This window comes from Malania oleifera, chromosome 7 (genome assembly GCF_029873635.1).
Source record: "Malania oleifera isolate guangnan ecotype guangnan chromosome 7, ASM2987363v1, whole genome shotgun sequence".
In the NCBI taxonomy this organism is placed as follows: domain Eukaryota; kingdom Viridiplantae; phylum Streptophyta; class Magnoliopsida; order Santalales; family Ximeniaceae; genus Malania; species Malania oleifera.
In genome coordinates, this window is record NC_080423.1 from 4,578,217 (window position 1) to 4,603,193 (window position 24,977).

Sequence of the window (24,977 nt, forward strand, 5' to 3'; positions counted from 1 at the left end):
TGTGGAATATAGTCCCATAATTAGTTCCACTTGTAAGCATAGTAGTCAAAGGCGCACCAAGGCGCAGAGGGTACTTGGAGCTGAGGCGCGTGGCAAAGGCTTCGTGAGGCGCACAATTATTAAAATTGTGTACAATGCCTATTTGGTAGGTAATTGTTATAAAAACACATCAATAGTTATATGAGAATTTAAAATGCCAAAATATTATGACAACCAAGTACCAAGTTCCAAGTGAAACAAACATAGTTCAACGTAAGTAATTATGCATGCAAGATTTCAAGCTTCAAATTAGAAATGAAATAAAATTGCCAGCTGAAGGCCCAAAAGCATCTTCAATATCAAAAGAAAAGAGTACAATAAAAAAGTAGCTAAATTCAGTAAAAACTGTTATATATTAATTTATTTCAGAAAAAATGTATAGTTTGCACCCTCCATTTCCAAACAAGTTACAAAACAGCAGCAAAATTCAGTAAAAAATGTTGTAAATTAATTATAAAGTATAAACTTGCATTGAACTACATAATTAATTACACATTACATAATATTAACTTAAAGGCTTTATGCAAGTTAATATTATAAAAAGAAGCAGCCGGCAGGAGGCAGCAGGAACTGAAGAAGAACTGAACAAGAAGAAGAAGCATAAGAAGAACTGGAAAAGAAGCAGAAGCAGAACAGGAACTGAAGAAGAAGAAGATGCAGAAGAACTGAAGAAGAAGAAGATGAAGAAGAAGAACTGAAAAAGAAGCAGAAGAAGAAGAAGAAGAAGAAGAAGAAGAAGAAGTGAAGAAGAATAAGGAGACGAAGCAGAAGAAGAACTGAAGAAGAAGAAGAAGAAGAAGAAGACGAGACAACTTACTAGTAGCCTGATGACTCACGAAGGCTCAATGACGAAGGGCTCCTGCTGGTTCGAAGGCTCAAAGACTGCTGGTTTGAAGGCTCGAAAACGAAGAGCTCCTGCTGGTTCAAAGGGTCAAAGACAAAAGCCTCGTGCTGGTTCGAACTTCAAAGGATCGAAGACGAAGGGCTCCTGCTTGTTTTGTACTGCTTCAAAGGATCTATTGGTCGAATGTGAACTTCTCCTGCTGGGGTTTCATGCTGCTTTGAAGGGTCTAAGACGAAGGGCTACGGCTGGTGCTGGTTCTGGCTACGTTTTATTTCTTAACGGCTTCAAAAATTTCAAGGCGTGACTCACTGCGCCTGAAGAATCAGTGTGCTTCAGTGTGCCTACCTGTGCCTCTTGTTGGTTGCCTCGCCTCTGTAGTGATGGGGCGCTGGTCTTGTCGCGTTTCTGTGCCTCGCGCCTAGGCGCGCTTTTGATTAGTATGCTTGTAAGGTCATGTTGCAAATAGCAAGTTCATTCCAACCATTTAGAGACCCACTACTATAACAGTACTAAAGAAACCATTTTTTTTCAAGTTCATCAAGTAAAATGGACAAAGTTCTATCAACTAGGCATCAAAGAACTTCAAGTTTAATGCTTTTCCCTTCGTTGATTTTCATTCTTCCTTATTTTTCTAGATGAATAAAATGAAGATTGAAACTCTTACACTAATTACTCGTTTTTCCAGGTTGTGTAGATGTTTTTTTTTTTTTTTTTTTTATGGATTTTTCTGCATTTCCTTTTCTTTTTCCTGAATTTCTTGCAGAAATTTCCCTCTTGTCCTCTTTTTGTTCTCTCCTCTGTATGTCTAGAATGGTAGGGTTTACAGCAGCACAGTAGGTTTTTTGCTGGGAGTAAAGGAACAAGCAGCTGCTGTACATATGCTGCCAGGTGTGTCTCTCCAGATTTTCTGAGTGCCTTCTTCTCCTTCTATATTTTTCAGCCCAAATCTTTGTGTATTCTATGTTTGATGTGCTTCTTTATTTGATCTCATCTACGTGTCTCCTACTACAAGGAAAAATTAATTACATCGTCATGCTTATAACTCAGTGAGTACAGATTAATTCTTTCTTAAAACTAATATGTACACATGGTTAGCATAAATTAATCAGCTCTTAGGAATGCATATGGAACTATGCAAAGTAGTGCTATGTTATTTGGTTTTGACATAAATCAAGGGGTGGAATTCTCACACATTATTTCCCTTTCTTTTCACTATATTGTTTGATGCTTTGAGTACATTGATTACTTAAGTGCGGAGGGGTGTGGGGAAGGGTATTAGAGTGGGGAACTGAGGGATGTTGGTGTCCTATTTACAGTTTGCTGATAATCCTATTTTCCTTTTAGCTGATAACTGGGATGTTTTGTCAGCTTGCTAACTGTTTGCTGAGTTCCTGATGGGCTTTTATGTTTCAAAGAGTGGGCTGAATGGCATAAACTTAGAGGAGGGAGTTTTGCTAACTTTGTTGTCATGGGAGCTTATATTGTTCATTATTCATCTATTTCTGACTTAGGTGTTCCACGAGGAGGTAATCCTAGAATCACGTCTTTTTCACCTAGTTGTTGAGAAGTTGTCTGGGAGACTGGATCCTTGGAGAGTCTCTTTTTGAAATCTAAGGATTACTTTGATTTAGGTTTCAATACTTTTGTTTTTCCCACATTGTCATGCTGAAATTTGATTTCAATATTGAGGTTCTTAGCTTTATTGAATTATTTGAACATTTATTTGGAATCTTTGAAGGGAAATTTCTGATGAGAGTTGTGCATTCTTTAACTGGAATATTAAGACATGCAGAACTTCTCAAACTTAAGAATAGTCACATTGCTAGTGCGAGCCTCGACTCAATGGTAAGTGTGTTACACCAAAACCTGAATGTTGCAGGATCAAGTCATGGGAACAGCCTGTCCTGTTGTGGACAGAAAGCTTCATATATCAAGCTCTCTCCTCAATGTGGTGTTGGAGCCTTGCGGACTGGCTATTGCATTGTGGGGATTGGGCAATGTACTTATATTTTTAATAGAAGTTGGTGGCAATTTTAAGGTTTTTATTCTTTTGGCAGTTCTATATGGAGATCATAAATTTATAGATTATAGGCTGGTAAGCCATAGAATCCTTGCCTACACATGGCTTTGTTGGAACTTATAATTATTTCTTTTAGTGCATTAAACAACGTAACCTAAGATGATATAGGTCTCAGCAAAACTGAATCAGTTTTAGTATACAACTAATGGCTTGTGCGTGAAAATGAAGAAAATGAAAATGGGAGGAATAAATATAAAAAAAAGTCTCATTTTTGTTCCAACTTGATCGAATATTGAAATATTTATTTATTATTTCATTTTGGCTGCTGCTTAAATTGTAGCTCTTAATAACAAGGCGATATCTGGTAAAGTTAGATGAAAACGTAGTTGTTTACTAATTAGGAATGCTGCAGTTTATCCCAACAACACTTACACTTGATTCTGGCGTTACAAGGCCTCCTGCACTTCTAAGTGAAGCTGATCTCCTAAATTGTATGGACAAGGTGAGAGAAATTTATACTTTTGATACTAAATTTACTCTGCACACTTTATACTTTAATTTTACTGGCTATCAGTTTTTCATCTTCGATAATTGTGTTTTTGTGAATTAATTCCTATCATTTGTTTTTCTTAGGCTGGCATCGGTACAGACGCAACAATGCATGATCACATAAAAAAGCTGCTCGATCGATTTTATGCAACTAAGGATTCAAACACTCGTTTTTCACCAACTAATCTAGTAACTCAATTAGTCTTTTACTCTTTTTACTGTCATTTAACTTATTTGCCTTGTGTGCGAATTGCTTCCTCTCTTTAAATTTCATGTCTTACACATGCTTCACTGTTTCTGTAGGAACCTCTAGAGGATCTATTGGCGTTGGATTCACGACTCCAACACTTTTTTGTATATCCATTGGACGTGTCTCTTAGATTCCTTAGATGTGTCTACGAATTTAGAAGAATATATATGTATGTGTGTGTGCACACATGCATGCGTATACAGGCAGAATTAATTAAGGGAAGAAGGAGAGGAAGATATAAAGTGGGGGACAAAGTACACCACCATGAGATTTTTTTTTTTTTTTTGGTATTGGAAAGGGATCTATACTACACAAAAGAACAATGAGCATGGAACATGAAATACTTGAAACTGAAGCAAGACAGAAAAAATGCAAACTAAAAAAAAAAAAAAAGGAAAAAGAGGAAATGTTGCTGAATGTCTAGAAATGCACACTCCCAACCCATGACAAAGCAAATATTAGAATGTGATCTGAATCAGATCAACAAATGAAACCTGATCTCAGAAAGTACAATCATTCCTCTCTAGCGAAAGCCCCCACAAGGCAGCGAAACCATGGACCAACATAATATAAGCACATCTTTAAGCCTCCCAAATCCTCTAAACACAGCAGGAAATCCTCCAAAGCGCTAGAACACACCCATCACTCTTCAAACAGACTGAATCTTGTTCCACAATGGAGAAATAAGTGAGCATTCTCACTACTAGCATAACGCATCACTTACACATGAGGAGACGAAGCTTATTAGGCTTTCTCATCTGCAACAGATTGTTGGAGTTAATTAAGAAATAAAAATGGGCACAAAAGCCTCAACCATTGAAGGAACTGCAGCCTTTTACAGACAATAGCAAGGGGAAAAAAGCACCAATTGATTTAGATGAATATAAAATAAGCTACATGAGATAACATTAGAAGCATCTAAATTACAAACCGTAACATCCCCCCGTAGGTACGAGTACTGGATGGAATCCAAACAAAAAATGAATGAAGAAAGATCCTCTACTTTCCTGTCCTTAAGATTTACACAAAAGTGGAAGTCCTAAGAAGCAATAAAAAAAAAAAAAAAAAGGAGCCCGGTGGACAAATCTCCCGCGTATGTGAGGTCCGGGGAAGGGGCGGACCACAATAGGTCTATAGTATGCAGCCTTACCTTGGATTTTTGCGAGAGACTGTTTCCACGCCTTGAACCTGTGACCTCCAGGTCACATGGCGACAACCTTATCCTAAGAAGCAATATCATTAACAAAAAACAAAAAAAAAAAAAGACAAACTAGGATCATCATGATATAACGAAAGACGAAAAAAGGAAAAGCAACTAAAAACTCCTCTAGGCAATCCTCCCAAAAGCAAACCCATAACCATTCCCCAATTTAAAGTTGGTACAAGGAGAGGAAAAGGGAAAAACATGCGAAATTAATTTCCATGGGCTTTGATGGGTCAACTTCATTCTAATATTAGCACTCTGTGCATTTGCTTGCAAGTTTTATTTACTCTTAAATAACTTTGTGCCAAAGAGGAACACTGCCAAAGGAAAACCATTACCATTTACCCATGAGGGCAATGTTTTGAGACACCAAGTTACCAAGAGCCAAGCATCTCTCACTTTTGAAGACGCTTCATATTTTTTGGTTGTAGTTCACTTGTAGATTTGACTTGGGACAGGGTTGTGTTCTTGTGTCCATGTTGGTGTTCACTACAAGGTGTTTTGGCTATGATTTTTCTGATATTCAATGTGATTGGCTGGTTCTTTGGACTTAGTCTTGGGTTTCTTTTTGTATTCGCTACTTCTCAATTTCTGTTTTGTTATTTGAGGATTCGTCACCCTCTTTGCGCAGTCTTTTTCCTTAATAAGTATCTTTTTCTATTCAAAAAAAAAAAAAAAAAAACTCCCAACTCATGAGGTCTTTTGCCTACTCACTCCTGAAAGAAAATCCCTTATAATCCTCTCCAATCGTTACTGGATTTTTGAACGAGGAAAGACAATAAAGAGGAATTGATGAAGGACAAGCCTTAATGAAAGTAATACAATCCTTTTAAGAAAAAAGACCTCTCCCCCACTCGTTGAGACACTTAAAAACTGTTAGAATACCAATTTACCTAAAAGCTTAAGCAGTTAGGTTGTGGACCAACAATGTTTATCAGGCCTGAACACTCCCCAGCACGTGCGTCCTGATAGCGTGTGAGAGATAAACACATGATAGATAACACATGATAGGGAATACAATAAATTTAAAACACCACATAATAAATGTGGGGAAAGGGGCTTGAACACAGGACCTCCTGTAACCAGATCTGATACCATGTTAGAATATCACTTTATTAAAAGCTTAAGCTGTTAGGTTGTGGACTTGTGGGCCAACAATGTCTATCAGGCCTTAAAACAGAAACCTTAATCACCACAGCATCCAATAATATCACCAAGCAAGCACTATCACCCAAAGGCACTCTTGAATAAGTTAAAGCCATTCTAGTAACCCATGACCAGCAAGCAAAGCAAAACTAGAGATCATGTCCACCTTCAGACTGAAATTAAAAGCACCTAAACCACATTTACCTATATTGACCTAAGCCCCAAAACAAACTTAAAAACCTGATGAATAGTCAGAATATTACGGAAGGAGGCTCTGTCATTGGGAAAAAAAAAGTATCACGAGGAACTGCTTGTGTGAAAACAGGGACCAAATTTATCAATGGAAATTTTGAGGGTCTCTACTTACAAAAAATTCTATTTCTATTTAACGAAACAGCGAGAACTTGTAAATAGTATTTGGAATCCAGTTACCGCATGTGTCATAGACATTTTTATCAAATCATAAACATAAATGATAGTCCAAGTACACATCCTGTTGGACACACAATCTGCCAAATAAACAAAAGTAGAACAGAAATCAAGTCATATGCATGCAGACAGGGCCCTCAATCAAAATGTCTGAGATATTAGAATATTTGAGGTGGACAAAGGTCCTTGCAATCTAGAATCATAGCAATAGGTTAGATAGATATTTCCTCATATCATTATATAATTGATAAATTACAGTTTTTCAAAACTACGTAACTCAATAAGTTAAAATTAACATTTAATGGCGAGAAATCATATTATATAATATCAAAAACAAATTTTGAAACTATCCACTAATAGTAGAATACAGAAGATGAACTATGGGGTACTACTAGACCTTGGATAATCATCTAGAGAATTAGTTACACCTAAATAACAAGTAATAGAAGGCATGCACATGTCAAAATAGATTAAATGCTGCTATGCGAGAAGATATGTATTATTTGTGTGCAATGCGTGGATATTATTATTATTATTGTAAATCAAAATTATTCCCTTGTCCTTGATATTTAATTTCACATACTAGACTTTAAACCATAAAATTTCTACTAAATATATTTATGCTAAATTATACAATTAGTTCACATTACAAATACTCAAACCATGGGTAAAATCTCTAAGTACAATTAATTTTTGAAAATTGCTGCAATCATGTAAAATAATTTTGGGAATAAAAGAATTCACTTAGAACACATAAAATTTTGAATGCATTAATCCAAAAAGAGAGTTGTTGGTTATCTTTCTAAAAAATTCCTAAACTTAATACAACTCACATTAAGTCATCATATTAATACTCATATTTTACAATTATGAATTTTCTTATGCTAACAACAATTAAGTAAATAAAACTAACTAAATTTAATTCTTATGAAAAATAGTTTGAGGTTTAAAAAAAAAAAATTGGACCGAACTTGATGTGAATATAACAATAAAATAATTTTGTAACATATTTTTCATGAGAATCTAGTGAATAATAAGAATCAAACAAATAGAATTTATAAAGCTATTTATTAATCACTTAGCAACTCATTGTGTGCTGAAAATTTCCGGAATTTGATTTCTTCACTCTCCGAACTATCTGTTAGAGACCATGGTTGAAGAAATTGATGATCTAATTAGGTCCTCAACAGAAAAATTGTAGTGCTGGAGAGCAAGACAGGGAGCAAAAGAGAAAGGAGGGAAGAAAGGAAAAGAAGTAAGGAAAGGAGAAAGAAGTAGTTAATTGGGAGGGGAGGGCTTTTTAACACGTGGACAATGGGGAGAGGGTTAAGGAGACGTGTAGCCTGGTGGACTGCTTGGATGCAGATGAATGTTATGTGTTTTTTTTTGTTTCTTTTTATTTATTTTTTTATTTATTTGAAATTTTTTTTATTAAAACTCCCAACTAGCTATTACTTAATAAACTTTATTATATATATAGCTTAGCTAATATATCAGCCATTAATCTTCATCATTACGATAATGTAACCCAAAAATTGTTTTAATAATTTATCATTATTATTTTCATTTATTGGTCTAATTAATTTTTTTTTCACATGGTTAAAGACTTATAACGTTCTAATAAAATTTCAAATTGTTTTATTTTAATTCTATTAACAATTAAATTATATTTACCATTGATTAGCAATTGACAATATTATTGGGCATGATGTCGCATGATGTCATGTGTACATGCAGATGTTACAAATAGTGCCATCCCTTTTGCTGCGGGGTTGATCGGGATTGGTTTGGTACTTTGGGTTTGGGTGGTGACAATTGGTGACAGGAGGAATTCACCAATGGTGGCCACAATTTGGTTATGTAGTCTTATAGTCTCTGTTGAGGACATTGAACATTTTCTGTTGGGGAGACTCTGATATCATCACCGGTGAGTTCCTTGGGAGTTAGCATCTTGGGAGTTTTAGCAGTTGGCAGAATTGTCAGTTGCATCCACCATATTCTCATTGTCTAGTGTATGTTGTATTTTTTTTTTGGCTGGGACTTCTGGTAGGTTGCCTTTTACGCTCTTTGGAAACATAACCTTTTGTAATCACTCTCTCCTTAGTGGAGTGGCTAAAATTTGGAAGAGGTTCTTGGATTTGAGGAAGAGGAATTGCTGCATACAAGTAATAGATGAAAGTCGCAACGAGACAGAGGGGAGAGCTGTGCAATGCTTAATGTTGGGTGGCATGTGAATGTATGCTCCTAGGAAGAAGATAGTATTGAAAACCTGTTCGATGACCACTTTACCCAAAAGCTTAAGCTATTAGGTTGTGAGCCAACTATGTATATCAAGCTTTAACACTTCCCCCCACTTGTAGCCCGATAGAACATGGGGAGATAAACAATCAATAAATAACGCCCATTACCGGGAATAAATGATTTTTAAACTCCACAATAAACGTGGGCAACAAGATTAGAACCCAGGACCTTTTGGTAACCAGCTCTGATACCATGTTAGGTTATTGCTTTACCTAAAAGTTTGAGATATTCTGTTGTTGGCCAACAATGTATATTAAGCTTAAACAAAATCATTTTTAATTGCAATATCAGAGTTGCTGGAAATTTCTTTTTCATAGGCAGAATGAGACCATCCTTTGGGAGGAGGTGATGTAAGGCTCTATCCAAGTAGAGAAAAAGGGTTTCAATTACCCAATAGAGTCACATGTGGCCAATTTAGAAGAGTGCATGCAAACAGATGACACATGGCAGATACTTGGGCAAGCTATGGGTTAAGGGGGTTGGGCCTCCTTAACTGATCCGATTTGAATCCACAAGCCAAATTTGTCAAGGATCGATCCTAGGCACGTGTGAAGGGTCTGATTCCATGCAATGCTTATAAAATGAGAGTTTTTAATCCTTAGGAGCATGGTTTTAGGTGTATATTTTCGTTAGCAATTTATTTTGTTGCTTTAGTATTTGTTGGTCAATATCACTGTAGATGTGCTGCTTGTTTATGGTAAAATATTAATTCTTTAATTGATTATGAGATTTTTTCTGGTTTCAGGGTGAGGCATTAGTTCAAGGATATGATGACATGGGGTCAGTTGTTCACTTTGTTTTTGATTTCTAAAGTTGACCTCTTGAAACCTAACCTTTTTTTTTTTTATAAATTTTAAATGCTTCATATTGTTGGCTTTTTAGCACAAGGCTAACCATTGCTGTTGACTTCATTAGATTCATATAAGTGCTTGAGAGTATTATTATGTTTTCTACTCTGCACCAACATCAGTCATGCCTCGATATCTGAATCATCATAACTGAAGTTTGCTGGATGCTTTGACTTTATTTATTTAGTTTATGGAGAGAAAATTTAGTAAGATAAGAGAGACATGGTAAATATATAAAGATGAGGATAAGATTTTCTTCTGAAGGAAACAAAAGAAAAAAAAAAAAAATATACAGGGTCATTATCTTCGTCTTCATGCTGATCGACAAATTACAGTAACTGACATCAACCTGACAATCTGCAAATTTCTCCATTTTATACGGAGGTGGTGAGGGTGAAACAAATTTCATTGTCAAAGCTATTTTCTGCCATTTGATCCAACAAACCAGACTGTATCTGATTCATACATTTTCCTTCATCATCTTCAGATAAATTCCCCCAGGATCCTCATCCTCATACTACTAATCAGACACTTTCAACACATATTTCAGAGGGGAAATGACTCGCTTAACATTAGGGTCTTTAAATCTTTGTGTAGACTGTCAAAATCAGCAGGATTCCCTTCACCTTGCTTTGTCAAACTAAAAGGAAAAGAATTAAATAATCTGAGGATTTTGACACTGCTTTATGAACAGTATAGAGAGATTCAAATTATGTAGGATCATTTGAGGCAAAAAATATGGCTCTATGGATCTTCACATGCTGGTGTGCAGGGTCAGCACTGCCAGCCTTCAACTGGTGCATGAGGGCGTGTGAGGGAAGCTTTGTTGATGGGATTTCAGGGTTTGACAGATTGACAGTGTTTGTTGGTGGCTATGGTGTTGGTTTTGCATGATCTGATAGGGAATTGGCAGTGTTGTCCACGGAATTTCCAGTGATTGTTGTGTCTTTTGGCAGCTGGCTGGTTTTATGGTCTATGGTGTTGCTAATAATTCTACAATGGTAGACGTGCAGAAGATTTAGTGTTTTAAGCTTTGGTTTGTTGGGGAAAATTGCTCACGATTGTGTAAATTGGTGGAAAATGATTCATGTAGCTGACCTGCCTAGCAAGGCTTAATGCTTGGCTTCTTCTTGTTTTGTTTTTGCTTTGGTTTGATGGTGGCTGTGGCACTTATTTATGTTTTGGGCCTATGCTTTGATGGCATGTTAAGAATATTGTGTAAATTGGAAGGCCGAATCACAATAATAGGTCTCTCCCTCTATTTATTGTATATGACAAGTACATAATAGTGACCATAATACCATTACTCTCCTGCACTAGCTCTTGCTTAATGACTTTGCTATAACATAGAGCACTAATGCTAATTAACTGAACTAATGACTAAAGGTATCAGTCAAATCCCTTCCCAAATGAAGATCCTAAGAAAAGGAATCCCTCTCTAGAAAAAGAAAAGAGGAAATCACATTGCTATGGTGGGAAGACAGGCAATGCAACTGAGCAAAGGAAGAAGATAATGCTGCCACCTCACCACCCAAACATCTTCCCAATTACCTCTCCACAATTGAAATTTTGTCGAAGGAAGAAAGAAGGATAAACCTGAAAAATGAACCTCTGAGGACTTTTAAGAGTTTTTGACTCCCATTGGCATCCCACTCGCTGTTTTGAAAGCCATATTTACTTTTGATCACTATTTACTGGAGAGAATTCACCTCCAACGGAAACTTCTAGAGCCATTTAGCCGATAGGAAAGTGTTTTTAGACATCAAATTACCAAGACCCAACCCACCTTCTTTTGACCTACAAATAACCACCCATCTAGCCAATAATCTCTCCTCTTCTCTACACTCAACCCAAGAAAATCTTTCATAATTCACTCCATATTTTGAGATACCTGTCTCAGAATCTGAAAAGGAGTTAAAAAATGCGCTGGAACAGTACAAAGGCTGGTTTGGATAAGAGTAAGTCTACTACCTAAAGAAAATAAAGCTCCCCCCCTCCCCCCCAAATCGAGCCACTTTGCTACCTTAGGCGCCACTAAATCCCAAAAGGCTAGTGAATGAGGCCTGCCATCCAAAAGAGCTGCTAAATAGATCAAAAGCCACTCTAAAACACCACGCTTAAGGAAGTGAGCTCCAAAAGTCTCTTAGGACTAACATTACATGTTACAGTTTCACTCTTCCCCAAATTAATCCTAAGACTTGAGAATCTTCAAAATGTACAGAACATTTAGAATGCTAGCAAAAGGGTTTAATTTATGATGCCATTGGAAAACTTCAAATGAGGTACAACCATCTCGTCCTTACTGACCTTAATGCCTCAAACAATCCCCCTATCAACAGTCTAACTATCATTCTGCTAATTCATCCACCACAAGTATAAAAGAAAAGTGGGGTAACTAATCCCCTGGCCTAACTCCTCTAGGAGAGGAAAACCAATATTTAAGGTGCCCATTACTAATTACAGATAGACATCCTCTAATCCAACTTCTCCACCTAACTCTAATGCTTGTCCACCTAAGCATCCTAGCCAAGAAATTCTGACTAGCTCTATCATAAGCCTTTGCAAAGTCTACTTTAAACACAATACAACTTTTTTTCCTATTATGAACATTCTCCACTGCCTCATAAGCAACCATGATGACATCCACAATCTATCTCCCTCTCATAAGTGCACTTTGAGCAAGAGAAATAGTGTCACTAAGGACAAAACTCAACCTATATCTATTAGCTACCTTAGCTATGATCGTATACATGCTAGATACTAAACTTGTAGGCTGAAAATCTGAAACCTTAATGACCTATTCTTCTTGGGAACTAGTATGATAAAGGTAGAATTCACACTCTTCACCAATTTACCATTACCATGGAACTCATAAAAATCTTTCATTAAATCCCCGCCCATCACATGCCTACACTCCTAAAAAAAGGCTGTATTAAACTCGCCAGGCCCAGGAGCCTTGTCCCTTTCAAGACTAAATGCTACTGCCCTAACCTCCTATTCCTCAATAGGCCTCTCCAAGCAAGACATCTGGAAATCCGAAATAGGACTCCACTCCAACCCCTCGATCATGGGTTCATTTGAAATGCAGTAAAAATAGATAAAATCACGGGGTGCTATTAAGAAGTCAATGGTACCATTGATCATATAATGGTTTGGGTCAATGCCAACCTAATGATCCAAAGCAGGACAAATATGCACTTGCGTGTTGTTGTCAAATGAAGGGTCATTCTTGTAGGCAATGCCCAAAGAAGATTCATTTGTTAATGGTGGATAAACCTGAACGCTGGAAATGAGACTGATAGAAATATAATGGGCTCAGTAGCGCTCTTTCGAGAAGAGGATGAGTTAGAGGGTAACAAAAGAAGAGCAAAATGTTTAGTATTGCTTGACAGAGTTGGAGCAGGTAGCATATACACTAAGAAAAGGAAACTCAGTTCGAGCTCTTCACTGTAGCCTCATTCATCATGTTGGCAGATGGTTGTTGACATGGGAGCAAGGTCTTAAATTTCGACTCAAATTTTGACAAGTTTCGCTAAAATTTCAAGATTTTGATAAATTTAGGATGATTTGTTGAGATTTTGTCAGAAATTATGCAAGATGGAAATTGACAGCCATTTCGATTTGAGGGTGACAGAAATCGGAAATTTCGACAATTTCGTGGAAATTTAAGACCATGCATGGGAGCAGTCTTTAATTAGTTTTGACGGTGAGTTGTTCATCAGCGTTCAGCTTGGCATGTTTCTTATAAAAAATTCAGATGCTGTTTTTGGGAATAGATCTGGATTTTGAGATTGTCACTTCCATTGCTGATTTGGATCAGTTAGGCTTTAGATTTCATGCGCGCTGCTATGCTTGCAAACTTCTAACTTGTAATGTTTTTCTTGGCAGACCAGGGTATTTCTTGAATAATCAGTTTTATGATGTTTGTGAGAATTCACCATCTATCAAAATTCGTTTTGGCATGGTTCTTGCTACTTCCGCCACATGTTTTGTTATGGACTAGAGAATTCACCATCTATCAAAGTTGGTGTGGTACTTGATACATTCTTAGCCATTATGTGTCTCAATGCCAGCCCTGTGTCAACTTCTTCTTGTTCCTCCAGTTTCACCATATGTTCATTATATACTTACATTTGAAGTTTGGGTTTTATAAAATGGAGCTAGGATGATGCAGCTTGAGTTTCAGGCCCTAGTGAAAGGGAGGGTCTAGTCCATGGATCCATATTCTTCTTTCAGGAAATTTGAAAAATTTGAATTTTATATATATATATATATATATATATATATATATATTTACTTTTAAAATTAATGTTCTTTCTCCCCAAGCACAAATTTTATATAAATCTTGATAATTAGTTTTGATTTAGTTTGAACGAACAGCTTCTTAGGGTTTACCCCTATCTATGAACATGTAATCCTCCACAAATAGTTTTGGTTGAATGTGAGGACTGCCCAATTCTCACCGCAATGTTATGGAAGTGCATGGAGATGGGATGAACAAGTCTGATCCATTTGAATTTAACAAGAGGAATTTCACAATTTTTATCGTGCATATGGAAATGGATGTGGAAAGAACCACTTATTTGGTTGATGCTTGTTTGTTAAGTTTAACTTATTTTCTTTCTAAACTCTTTGTCCTATTAAAATTTTATGAGGTGAGCCACATACTTTCTCCGTTCTTCTTTTCTTTCTTAAATTACTTTTCTCCTCTTAGGTATGAGCTCTGGAAACCTTATCTTAGATCAGTGATGGAGTCTGACATGAAAGCGGTGAGCCTAGGAACAAAGAGAAAAACTGAAGTTTTAGCGACTTGCTTGCAGCAAATGAAAGCTTGTTTCTTAGATGTAAGTTGGTAAATTTCTTGTTTAGACATATATCAAAGAATTTTGGCCGTACGAAGTCATGCCATGATCTTGAGAATTTTGGACGATTGATATTTCTCTTTCATGTTCTCTCTTGAAATTAGGCATTTCATTGTTGAATTTTATGTTTTTGGCTTACCTATAGCACAAAACTAACACGAATTTGTTTTGTTCAATTTTAGGCTTCTTTTTGATTTCCTTATTTTTTTCTTTGATGATTAAAGTTTCTAGTTACCTGTGAAAGTAGGATTCTATGTATAAGAATAGCGGAAGACTCTTTTTATGCAAAACATATAATATTTCATTTTCTTTGGCCATTGACGTGTTTTCTTGTCTTTTCAGTATGGAAATTAGTACTGAGAAGTTCTGAAATCAGGTTTGATGTCTCATTCATATTTTATCAGTTTGAGGGTTCATACAACATATGGTATTATAATTTTGAACATAACTCTCTTGGTGCTGGTTGGCACATTGGAGCTAACCTATATCAAACCTTAGTTTTGATCAATGCTTCCTTTATTCTTTGCATGAATCTATTCTCAATTAGCTATGGTTGGTCCGATTCATGTTTTTCCACTTGGAAAATTCAATTTTCTGGAATTTCAAATCCTTCTACTTCTATAGATGCTAAAAAAAGAGATTCTTAGGCTGTTTAGGATTTGATTCTGCTGCTATCTTTTTGACTGATTCTGGATCGTATGGATTTTCTGGAAATGTGAAGATTGAATTGTCTCAAATGCGAGCAAACGAAGCTGTCATGTCCCTATTTGTGGTACATGACCAGCTGTGGCCCCATCCAAAAATCTGTTGGAGGTACCAGAGCTAGGAAAGAAATAGTTTTGCAAAAATTATCGTCTAAATACAAGTAATAAGCTGAAAAAGAAGTAGCTTTTATTAGAACACAAGATATATACTTATATTCCATGATGCAACCAAAATGTTTTACATTCACCACCAGGCTCTTTACATTGGTCTTTACTTTATATGCAACTATTTTTCACATGTCAAACCAGTCCAATTTCGCACTTCTTGGACCAAACAGCAAAGGCGAATATATTCACTGACAAAAAACACATGCTTGGTGTCTTCAATGCATGCCAAAAAGTAGCAGTCTTGGAGAACTTAGCTAGTGTGGCTTTCCTTCTGTCCAATTGAATCTGAAATTGTCAGGGATGTAGGGTGAGCAATCATGAGCTCAAAAGACATCTTTAATCCACCCTTAATTCATGAGGATTTCATCAACGAACGTGTGCTTTTATATGCATTCACATTCAATTTGTCATGACATATAACTTATTCTAAACAACCTCTTAATCTAGAGTTACAATCACTAGAAATTCAAATTGTACATAATTCAACATTATTTCAATATAGCAGTACCATCTTTGGACACATACCAATTTTCAGCTTGGTCAGCCACAACTTATAAGCGGTGACACCCTTTGGAGGTTTAGGGCATTTCACCAAAGGGAAGCACAGCCCCTTCTTGCTCAAATTTCACAATATCATTGGCGCAAACAACACATAGTACCACCACACATCCATCCATTTTACACAATAGAAATTCAATATATATACAACAGGCTGTGCCATAGCAACCAAACACTCTGATCCTTACAAAACAATATCCATTGCATGTAAATTCCTAACTACAAAAAAAATGTGGCTATGAAAATCCAAACACGACAAAATGTGCAGCTTTGAAACCCAGGAGAACATATGTGCTACCATATCTATTCATTACCAAATAACATGCTTCCAATCCTTCCCTACTTGGATTCAATTTCCAGTGCAAATATCTACCTTATTTCCTTGATTCCTCCTCATTCAAAATCTCTAGATGAGTAAAAGAAAGTTAAGAACACCCACCTTGATTTTTAGCTTCTCCAATTTATTTAGATTTTCCTCCCAATTTTCTTTATTTTCCTAATTGTTCATGATTTTTTTTTTCAAATTTTCTGCAGATTTTATTGCCTCCTCATCCTCCTATTCTCTCTCGAGAACTAGGTTTTACTGTAAAAGTTAACTGGTACACTGCTGTTGTTGGTCTGATTAGGATAACAGCAAATTGCAGCAAGTGTATCTAAGCCCCTCCTGCCAGGCTACCACTAATAATTTAATAAAATTACAATATTTATTAACTTAATTAGCGCATGCCATGCTTGGCATAATTTCATTAAACACAAGATAGAAAATACAAAACCTATGCCATTTATGAAACGACTTTGTGTTTACCATGGATTAAAGGGTATGGCTATCTCTTTGATGCCTTTTAACAAGTTTTTCTTTGCTGATAAAAACAAAAATGAGTACAGTGCAATTTGCAAATTCTATTTAGTGTATGTGCATGGGAATTTTTTGTGGACCTCAATTTGCATGAAATTTTTTGAAGTTGTCAAGTTTTAGAAGACTTTGTGCATGGGAATTGGTCTATAAATTGATTTCATTAAACTTTGTTCTTTATTTTTATAATAATGCGTAAGTTGATTAAATCCTATCTTGTGAAATTTTAGCTTGATTAATTTTGAATTTTACTTTAAATTTCAAAATATTACCTGCTGTGTAGCGTTACCTTTTTGGTGATACTCACGTATTGATTAAGTTTAAAAATTCAAATTTCATGACTCTTTCTAAGCAATGTACTTTTGCTTCCATTAATTGAACTTTGATGATGTTCAATTTATTGGTTAACCTTAAAAATCTCATGCCTGCACATTTGACTGCAACAGTCTATCTAGTTCGTGTTTTTGGGAAGTTTTGATTGGGCATTGGGCAGTGTCCACAAGTTTTTTGAAAAACATAATATTCCAAAATAGTTCTCTTAGTTAAAACAATTTTGAGCAATCATAAATTAACAGGTTTGATTCTTTACATTATATTGTTCAATGAAGTATTGTATTTGATTTAATATTTATTGAAAGAAGTCACATTTGTTTAGATATATTCATTTGCTTGGAGTTGTGGTATACCTTTTTTTTTTTTTCTTTCAGTTCTTGGTGAATTTGTGGGTTTGTCCAAAGTTGGGGGAGGGGATATTGACTATTTTTTTTTACTGGATTTGGAAAGATAAGGATGTTAAAAGGCTGTGGAATTATGCCCTTTGGGTTGTGTTATTGATGCAATTCTGCAATCGTAATTTTGATTTTCTGTTTATTTCAAGTGTTGTTATTTATGGGTGCTATGAGTATTCTTGTAATTTCAGAGTTTTGGGGTTTATTTTGGTCAAATCAGTTTTGAGGGCTCAATTTGTAATATTCAGGGGTATTTTTGTGATGGGAGTTATTTTTGGTGGTGCTTTAGAAGATAAGTGGTTTCTAGTGGGGGTTATGTGCTGGATAGGAGTTGGCTTCTCTTGGAAGTCTTGGGCCTAGTATAAATAGGAGTCTCAGCCACTTCTCCAGGAGATTTTTGAGATTTATCTTTGAGAACGAATCTCTCCAGAACTCAGCTCCAGAGTAGGTAGGGTTGTGAAGATTTGGAGGCTAGGGTTTTTAAGATTCAACCCTGCAGTGCCTGCCAGCATCGCTGCAAAAGACGTGTTAGGCTAGCTGAAAGCTGTGGTTACCATTCTGAAACAGTGCCAAAACAAGTACTGATTTGAGGATTGAGTTGTTTTGTTGTGACAAGAAATTGTCTTAATTGATGAACTGAAATTCACAGCAGCCATCTCTTTTTTATGTTTCAGATTTAGTAGTTACTTGAATCAAAGAAGGTCGCTAAAACACTACTCTGAAATCTCAGTTTTATTTCTGAATTTTTCTTATATTCTTTCATCTATTTGCATCAAATTGGTATCAAAGCTGGTTCGATCTTTTGGGTTCATGGCTGCCAGGTGTGGAAGAGGAAATAGGGGCTATAGAGGTAGATATGTGACTGTTTAGATGTTTGGAGAGCTGCAGGAACAAGTTAGACAACTTACCCAGCTTTTTACACAAGCAATTGGTAATTGAGGCTGCCAAAATGATGCCGATAATGAATATGATTTTGTTAGAGGAGCAAGTAATGACATAAATGAGCAATCTGAGGCTGAGATGATCGCTCTAGTGATGATAGGAGTTCTGAAAATGAAATGCCTGCACAACAAAATGAAGGCTCCAAGATGGGAAGATCGTATTGTACGTGCTCCACAAAATTCCAAAGTGTCTGGTGTACAAATAAATACATTAGAATTTGATGATATGGAAGCCAAACAATTTTTGGACTGGATTGATAGCATTGAGAGTTATTTTGGATGGAAAGGTGTGCTGGAAGAGAGGAAAGTTAAGTTTGTGGGAGCAAAGCTCAGGGAATCTGCTTCTACTGGGTGGAAACATTATCAAAATGATCATGAGAACAAGGGGAAAAGGAAAATCAAAAGATCGAGCATGATGAAAGAGAAGCTGAAGGCTCAATTCCTATCCTGGGATTGTGAACAAACCTTGTACCAAAGGGTTCAGAACTTGAGGCAGCATGGGAAGTCAGTCGAGTAAAACTAGGAATTTCATAGGCTTCTGTTGAGGTGCAGTCTTGCTGAAGTCAATCCTTAACTATGTAAATGATCTCAAAATGACTGTATAAGACCAAGTAAGCTTGCATCGGCCTTATAATGTGAGTGATGCTTATAACCTTGCACTAAAAGTTGTCACAACTTACCTGCAACATGCCTAAAGAAGCTTGGGACAGAACACAACAGTTGTGCATCAACTAGTAAGGTGGGTGGATCAGAGGTGGTTGGACAGCAGCCCCTACATGTGCTAATTTAATCAACAACAATAAGGGGAAAAAGTAGCCCAAGTAAACCAGGGAAAACAGTGGTGAGATGCTGTCGATGCTCTGAGCTTGGGCACAAATCCAACGAGCATCGAAAGAGGGTTGAAGGTAGAGTTAATCTTGCTGAGGATCCTGTGGCTGATGGTGAAGAGATTCGCAATTCTTGAGGACCAAGAACAGCATCTGGCAGCTGAAAAGGATGTGGCGGAAGAAGGGATTAAGGGTAATGTCCTTGGTGAAGCTTTAGACGTTCGAAAGGTCATTACTTTCCCCTCCAGCCAGCAGCGATAAGTGGGTGTGTGAGAATATCTTCTGAACTAGATGTACAGCTGGTAGAAATCTTCACGGCTTGATAATTGGGGAGCAGTGAGAATCTGGTTCTTGAGAGATGGTAGACAAGTTGGGATTGAAAACCAAAAGACATCCACTGCCATACCGAATCCTGAGGTTCAACAAAGGAAATAAGGTAATCGTCTCTTCAAGATGCCTTATTAATTTCTCAAGTGGTTGCTTTAAAGAATTTGTTTATTGTCATGTGGCTCCCATGGATGCATGTCATATTCTTCTTCGGCAGCTTTGGCAATATGACAGAGGCACAATCCATGATGGTATCAAGAATACTTATTCATTTTTTGTGAGCAATGGTGAGAGAAAGAAGAAGCTTGTGCTGAAACCGACGAAGGATGATGGTATTAAGAGGCAAGAAAATGGTTGTTCATTGCTCTCTTAATAAAAGGGATTTTGTTCAAGAAAGTAAGAAAAATGGGCTGATTGATGCACTCTCTCAGAAGGAAGGGAAGCTGCAGTTTGAGTTCCCAAATGATGTCAAGGAGATTCTTAATGAGTTCAAAGATGGGATGCCAGCTGAGTTACCTGATGGTCTCCCCCCATGAGGGATATACAACGTCAAATTGATTTTTTACCAAGTGCTACATTATTTAATTTGCCCCACTATCAAATGAGTCCAAAGGAGCATGAAGAGCTTCAAAAGCAGGTTAGGGAACTTCATAGAAAAGGATTTATTCCAGAAAGCCTAAGTGCTTGTGCCGTAGCAACTTTACTCACTCCTAAGAAGGATGGAACTTGGAGAATGTGTGTGGACAGCCAGCTATAAGCAAAATCGCCATGAAATACAGGTTTCCTATTCCAAGATTAGATGATATGCTTGACATGCTAGTTGAATCTCAAGTTTATTTTTAGATACAGGTTTCAATGGGAAGTAAACCTATTTCATTGGGAAATAGACCTATATTTTAACCTATTCCAAGATTAGATGATATGCTTGACATTTTAACCAAATTAAATATAGGTTTCATTAAGAAATTTTGTGTTGTTTATTTTGATGATATTTTGGTGTACAACACTGACAAGCAAAATCATTTTAAGTATGTCAAGACTTTCCTACAACTCTCGAGGCAAAATCAGCTCTATTCCAACATTAATAAGTGCAGATTTATGGTGGACAGGTTGAATTTTCCTTGGTTTTCATTGTCTCGGCAAAGGGAATAGAAGTTGATTCATCAAAAATTGAAGCTATAACCAGCTGGCCTACTCCAAGAACAATTACAGAGATAAGAAGTTTTCATGGTTTGGCCACATTTTACAGGAGAATTATACGGAATTTCAGCACTAAAATTGCTCCTGTCATTGAGTGTCTCAAAGGAGGGAATTTCAATTGGGATTCGGAGGTTGAAGAGAGCTTTGAGGTGATAAAGAAGATGATGACCCAAGTGCCTATTTTGGCATTACCCAACTTTGATAGGCCCTTTGAAGTTGATTGTGATGCATTGAAGATTGGAATTGGGGCTGTCTTGAGCCAAGAAGGAGGGCCTGTTTCTTATTTCATCAAGAAACTCAATAAGGCTCGGCAAAACTACTCTACTGATGGCCTAGGATTTTATGCTACTGTTCAAGCATGAAATTATGGTGGAATTACCTTATTCAAAGGGAATTCATTTTGAATTCTGACCACGAGGCCTTGAGATATCTCAATTCCCAAAAGAAGCTGAGTTGGAGGCATGCTAAATGCGTAGCATTCTTGTTGGAGTACACTTTCACATTGAGACATATGGCTGGTTTGTGAAATAATAAGGTGGCAGATGCATTGAGTAGGAAGGATTATTTGCTATGTCTGCTAGTGTTGTTTGGTTGGAGCTGATCAAGGAACGATACAAATGAGTTCCTTATTTTTTTGAAGTTCTTGAGAAATTTTCAGCTAAGTATCGTGATGTGTGTGCTTTGTCGTGAAAGATGGGTGTTCAAAGTTGTTCAGCTGTGCATTCCCCAAGGTTTGTTAAGGAAATACCTTATATCTGAATTGCATGGGGGAGGTTTAGGAGGTAATATTGATAGGGATTAGACATGGTTTTAAATAAAGGCCGCGACCGTTACGTAACGCCGTTACGTAAAGGTTTTTTGGGTTATCGATACCGTTACACACCGCAAAATTGGTGGGAAGAAAAATCACGGCCGTAGCGGTCGTTACGGACCGCGACCGTTACGTAAAGGCCGCTACGTAACCGCTACAGGACTGTTACACCAAAAAAATATTTTATTTTTTACTTTTTCTTCTCATTTTTTTTCTCTCTTTCATATAGCATTCTCAATATACCAAGTGGCAAGAGGGGGAAAAGATTATAATGAGGATGACAATGATACAAAATTTACTATTTCTTTAAATACTCACAATAGATGCATTAATTAACAATTTCAAAATACTAACTTGTTAGGAATTTTTTTTTTTAATAATATTAGTAATGTGATATTTATGTTCTTTATTTTTCAACTTCAACCTTCTTTCTTTTCTAGCTATTTTATATTTATATTATTCGTATGTCTTATGTCTCTAATAGATTAATGGAGTGTATAATGTATTTTATTTTATTAATTCATTTAGCACACATAAGAATTTATCACAGATAAGAACAATGAGAAGTATAAATACGCGCACACACGTAATTTTCTATCAATGATGGTTTAAAACAAATGAAAACTTGTTGCCCTAACTAAATAACTTAGTTACTCAAACTAAAGGTCCAAAATACACTAAAACCCTTTCTAAGAATGGCTAAAAGCTTAAAACATGCAATTACACTAATATGCACAAGGTTGTGCGTGCTTCAAAAAAATTCACGGCCGTTACACCCGTTTCCCGTTATGTAACATCCGCTACTCCTGCTTCCCGTTACACCCGTTACCGTTACGTTACGCTACCCGCTACCGCGATTTAAAACCATGGGATAAGACACTAAATTTAGTGGCTGAAAGGTACTTTTGGCTTTCCATGCGCCAAGATGTGCATAAGTATGTTAGGTTGTGGGCCAACGATGTTTATCGAGCCTTGACACTCCCTTGCAAGTGTAGCCCAATTGCATGTGGAGATATGAATGTTGAGTTACACCATTATGGGAAATGAAATAATTTATAACAACAATACAAGAAACAAGGGGAACAAAAATAGAACCCAGGACCATGGCTTTGATACCATGTTAAATTAACACTTCACCTAAATGCTTAAGCTGTTAGGTTGTGGGCCTACTATGTATATGAAGCTTTAACAAGTTTAACTTAATGATTTTCTTATACAGTTTATTTTGGTATCCTATTAGTTTTATGAGATGGTTTATGCCCAATCAATAGGTTGGTGAGGATGGGAATTTTTTTTTTTTTTTTTTTTTTTTTAAGATAGCAAAAGAGAATTTCATTAATAGGAGAAAAAATTACAAGAGGGAGAATGAGACATCTCCTGAAAAGGATCTGGAACAAACTAGAAAAAACAGCTAAAGACTACAAAGAGAAAAAAAATCAACAAGCCAATACATTCCTCCAATATTTTTGAATCTCCTGGAAACTGTTGCCTCTGAAAATCCAAAACCAACGCACAACAATGATGCAAAATACTGTATTTTTTCCCAAACCAGTGCCCAGTTTAATTGCTTCCCAGAGAATGCTCGTGCATTACGCTCCATCTATGCCCCCCATAAAACTGCAAATATGCCACCCTTCCATAAAGCTGCACTATCCTTCCACCAAATCCTGGATTGGAGCTGCGGCCACTGTCAACAAGGTAGCCGTGGAGATGCTCACCCTTGAGCGCTATCAAGAAAGAGAGAGTGAGGATGGGAATATTAATTTTAGGTTTCTTGAAATTTGTCCAGTGTTGAGCTTATGGGCAAATTACACTTCTATTTTATGCCTAATGCTGTATTTGAATATAAAATAATATTTGGTTAACTTGTGAAAGTATTAATTGCTTTATATTAATTCATTTGATATGCTCATGGGTGTATTGTTATTTTACCTTGTACACCACGTACGTGTGATTCATGCATTTTATTTATAATATGGGTTCAAAATCATGCAGTACTATCTATATTCCAAATAGTCATAAAAATTTCCCACATTTATTTCCTGTTTATACTGTTTTTTTTCCCCTTAAATTGAAATGGACCTTGAAAATGTAACACCCAAGGCACAAAGCTCACATATTGGGGCTTTAGGTGAGGGCATGATATATCTGGCCTACCTCCAGTGTTAGCTGGGTTGTTTTTGTCACTTGAATTCTTGAATTTAGAGTTTGGTGTATGGCTTTACTATTGGGTTACGGATCACCTCCTCAACATTTGAAAATTTCATGAAATCAAACAACAAATTTCCTTTGGAATTCCTGTGTTTTTGTGCTCCTTAAATTTTAATTGAAATCGAAATATAAGACCAGCGAAAAGAGTGGCATAGACATTTTGAAGCTTGATTGGATGTTATACAATTTTCTGTATACCATTTGAAAGAGTGAGACCTTTATTTATTGATTCTGTCCCAAATTAGCAGATTTCAACTTTCCACTGATTCACTTATGTCCATATCTGGATTATATCAATTGTTATGACCAGAAACTGGAAATATGTGCAGGCAAGGGTAAACAAAGGAAAATTATTAGATGCTATGGCGGTTTTCTTTGAGAGGTGATTCCTCACCTTTCTCCTGCATTGCCGATATTTCATTTTTGTTCTACTATCAATCCATCTTCTCCAACTGATGCAGGTCTAATAGATCCGCTGGTGAGGAGGGGCATGCGGTGGGAGAAGTTGTACGGAAATGTCATCTTTGCCAGGTGTCAGATATGGTCCTTAGGCGAAAACCGGTAATGATATGTAGACTTGATAATGCTCACACTTGTGCATGAATGAATGGAACTGTTATTACTGGTAGATTGGTGATGATAGACACACTGGGTTTTCTTGTTGACTTTCTTGTTCAAGTCCTGGAAGCTAAGGCCCAATTATTTATTTATTTATTTATTTTTTATGTTGCTTTGTGATATTATTCTTGGTTATTACTTGTTACAGTATCTTAAATCTTTTGCAATATCTGAAAATTGCTTCTGTTCTTATGAGCTAATTAGTAAGTGTTGGAATTGCATTGCGAAGTGTGCATGTTGGCTTTACAATAATTCTTTTGGATGGAAGTCTTCTATATTTTTGTGGTTGCTGTTGTGATGTATGGGTATCGAAGAGTTTATTTTAGACTGGATGTTGATACTTCATAGTTTTCATTAATGTTTGGCTCACAGTATTGTTAGTGTGCGCCTCTCTTCTTTTCTGAGAAATTTATTTTCTGAGTGCTTAACCAGATACAGATGAGTGGATGAATGAAAGAGTAGATATTTAATGGACATGGAAATAGCTCAAATTATGTGGATGAATTGACTGAAATGTGTATAAAGTTATTTTCACTGCC

General features: G+C 36.4%; 1 protein-coding gene across 1 annotated transcript in view; it reads left to right on the plus strand.

Annotated features, from left to right (window-relative positions):
• LOC131160643 (DNA topoisomerase 3-alpha) overlaps positions 1-24,977 on the plus strand; it is a 115,678-nt gene that overhangs the window by 54,943 nt on the left and 35,758 nt on the right. The window contains exons 12-17 of the mRNA XM_058116495.1: positions 3,316-3,405; positions 3,537-3,641; positions 9,528-9,562; positions 14,345-14,474; positions 24,150-24,202; positions 24,282-24,381. Coding sequence (XP_057972478.1) covers positions 3,316-3,405; positions 3,537-3,641; positions 9,528-9,562; positions 14,345-14,474; positions 24,150-24,202; positions 24,282-24,381 — 513 coding nt within the window. The remainder of the gene's footprint in view (positions 1-3,315; positions 3,406-3,536; positions 3,642-9,527; positions 9,563-14,344; positions 14,475-24,149; positions 24,203-24,281; positions 24,382-24,977) is intronic.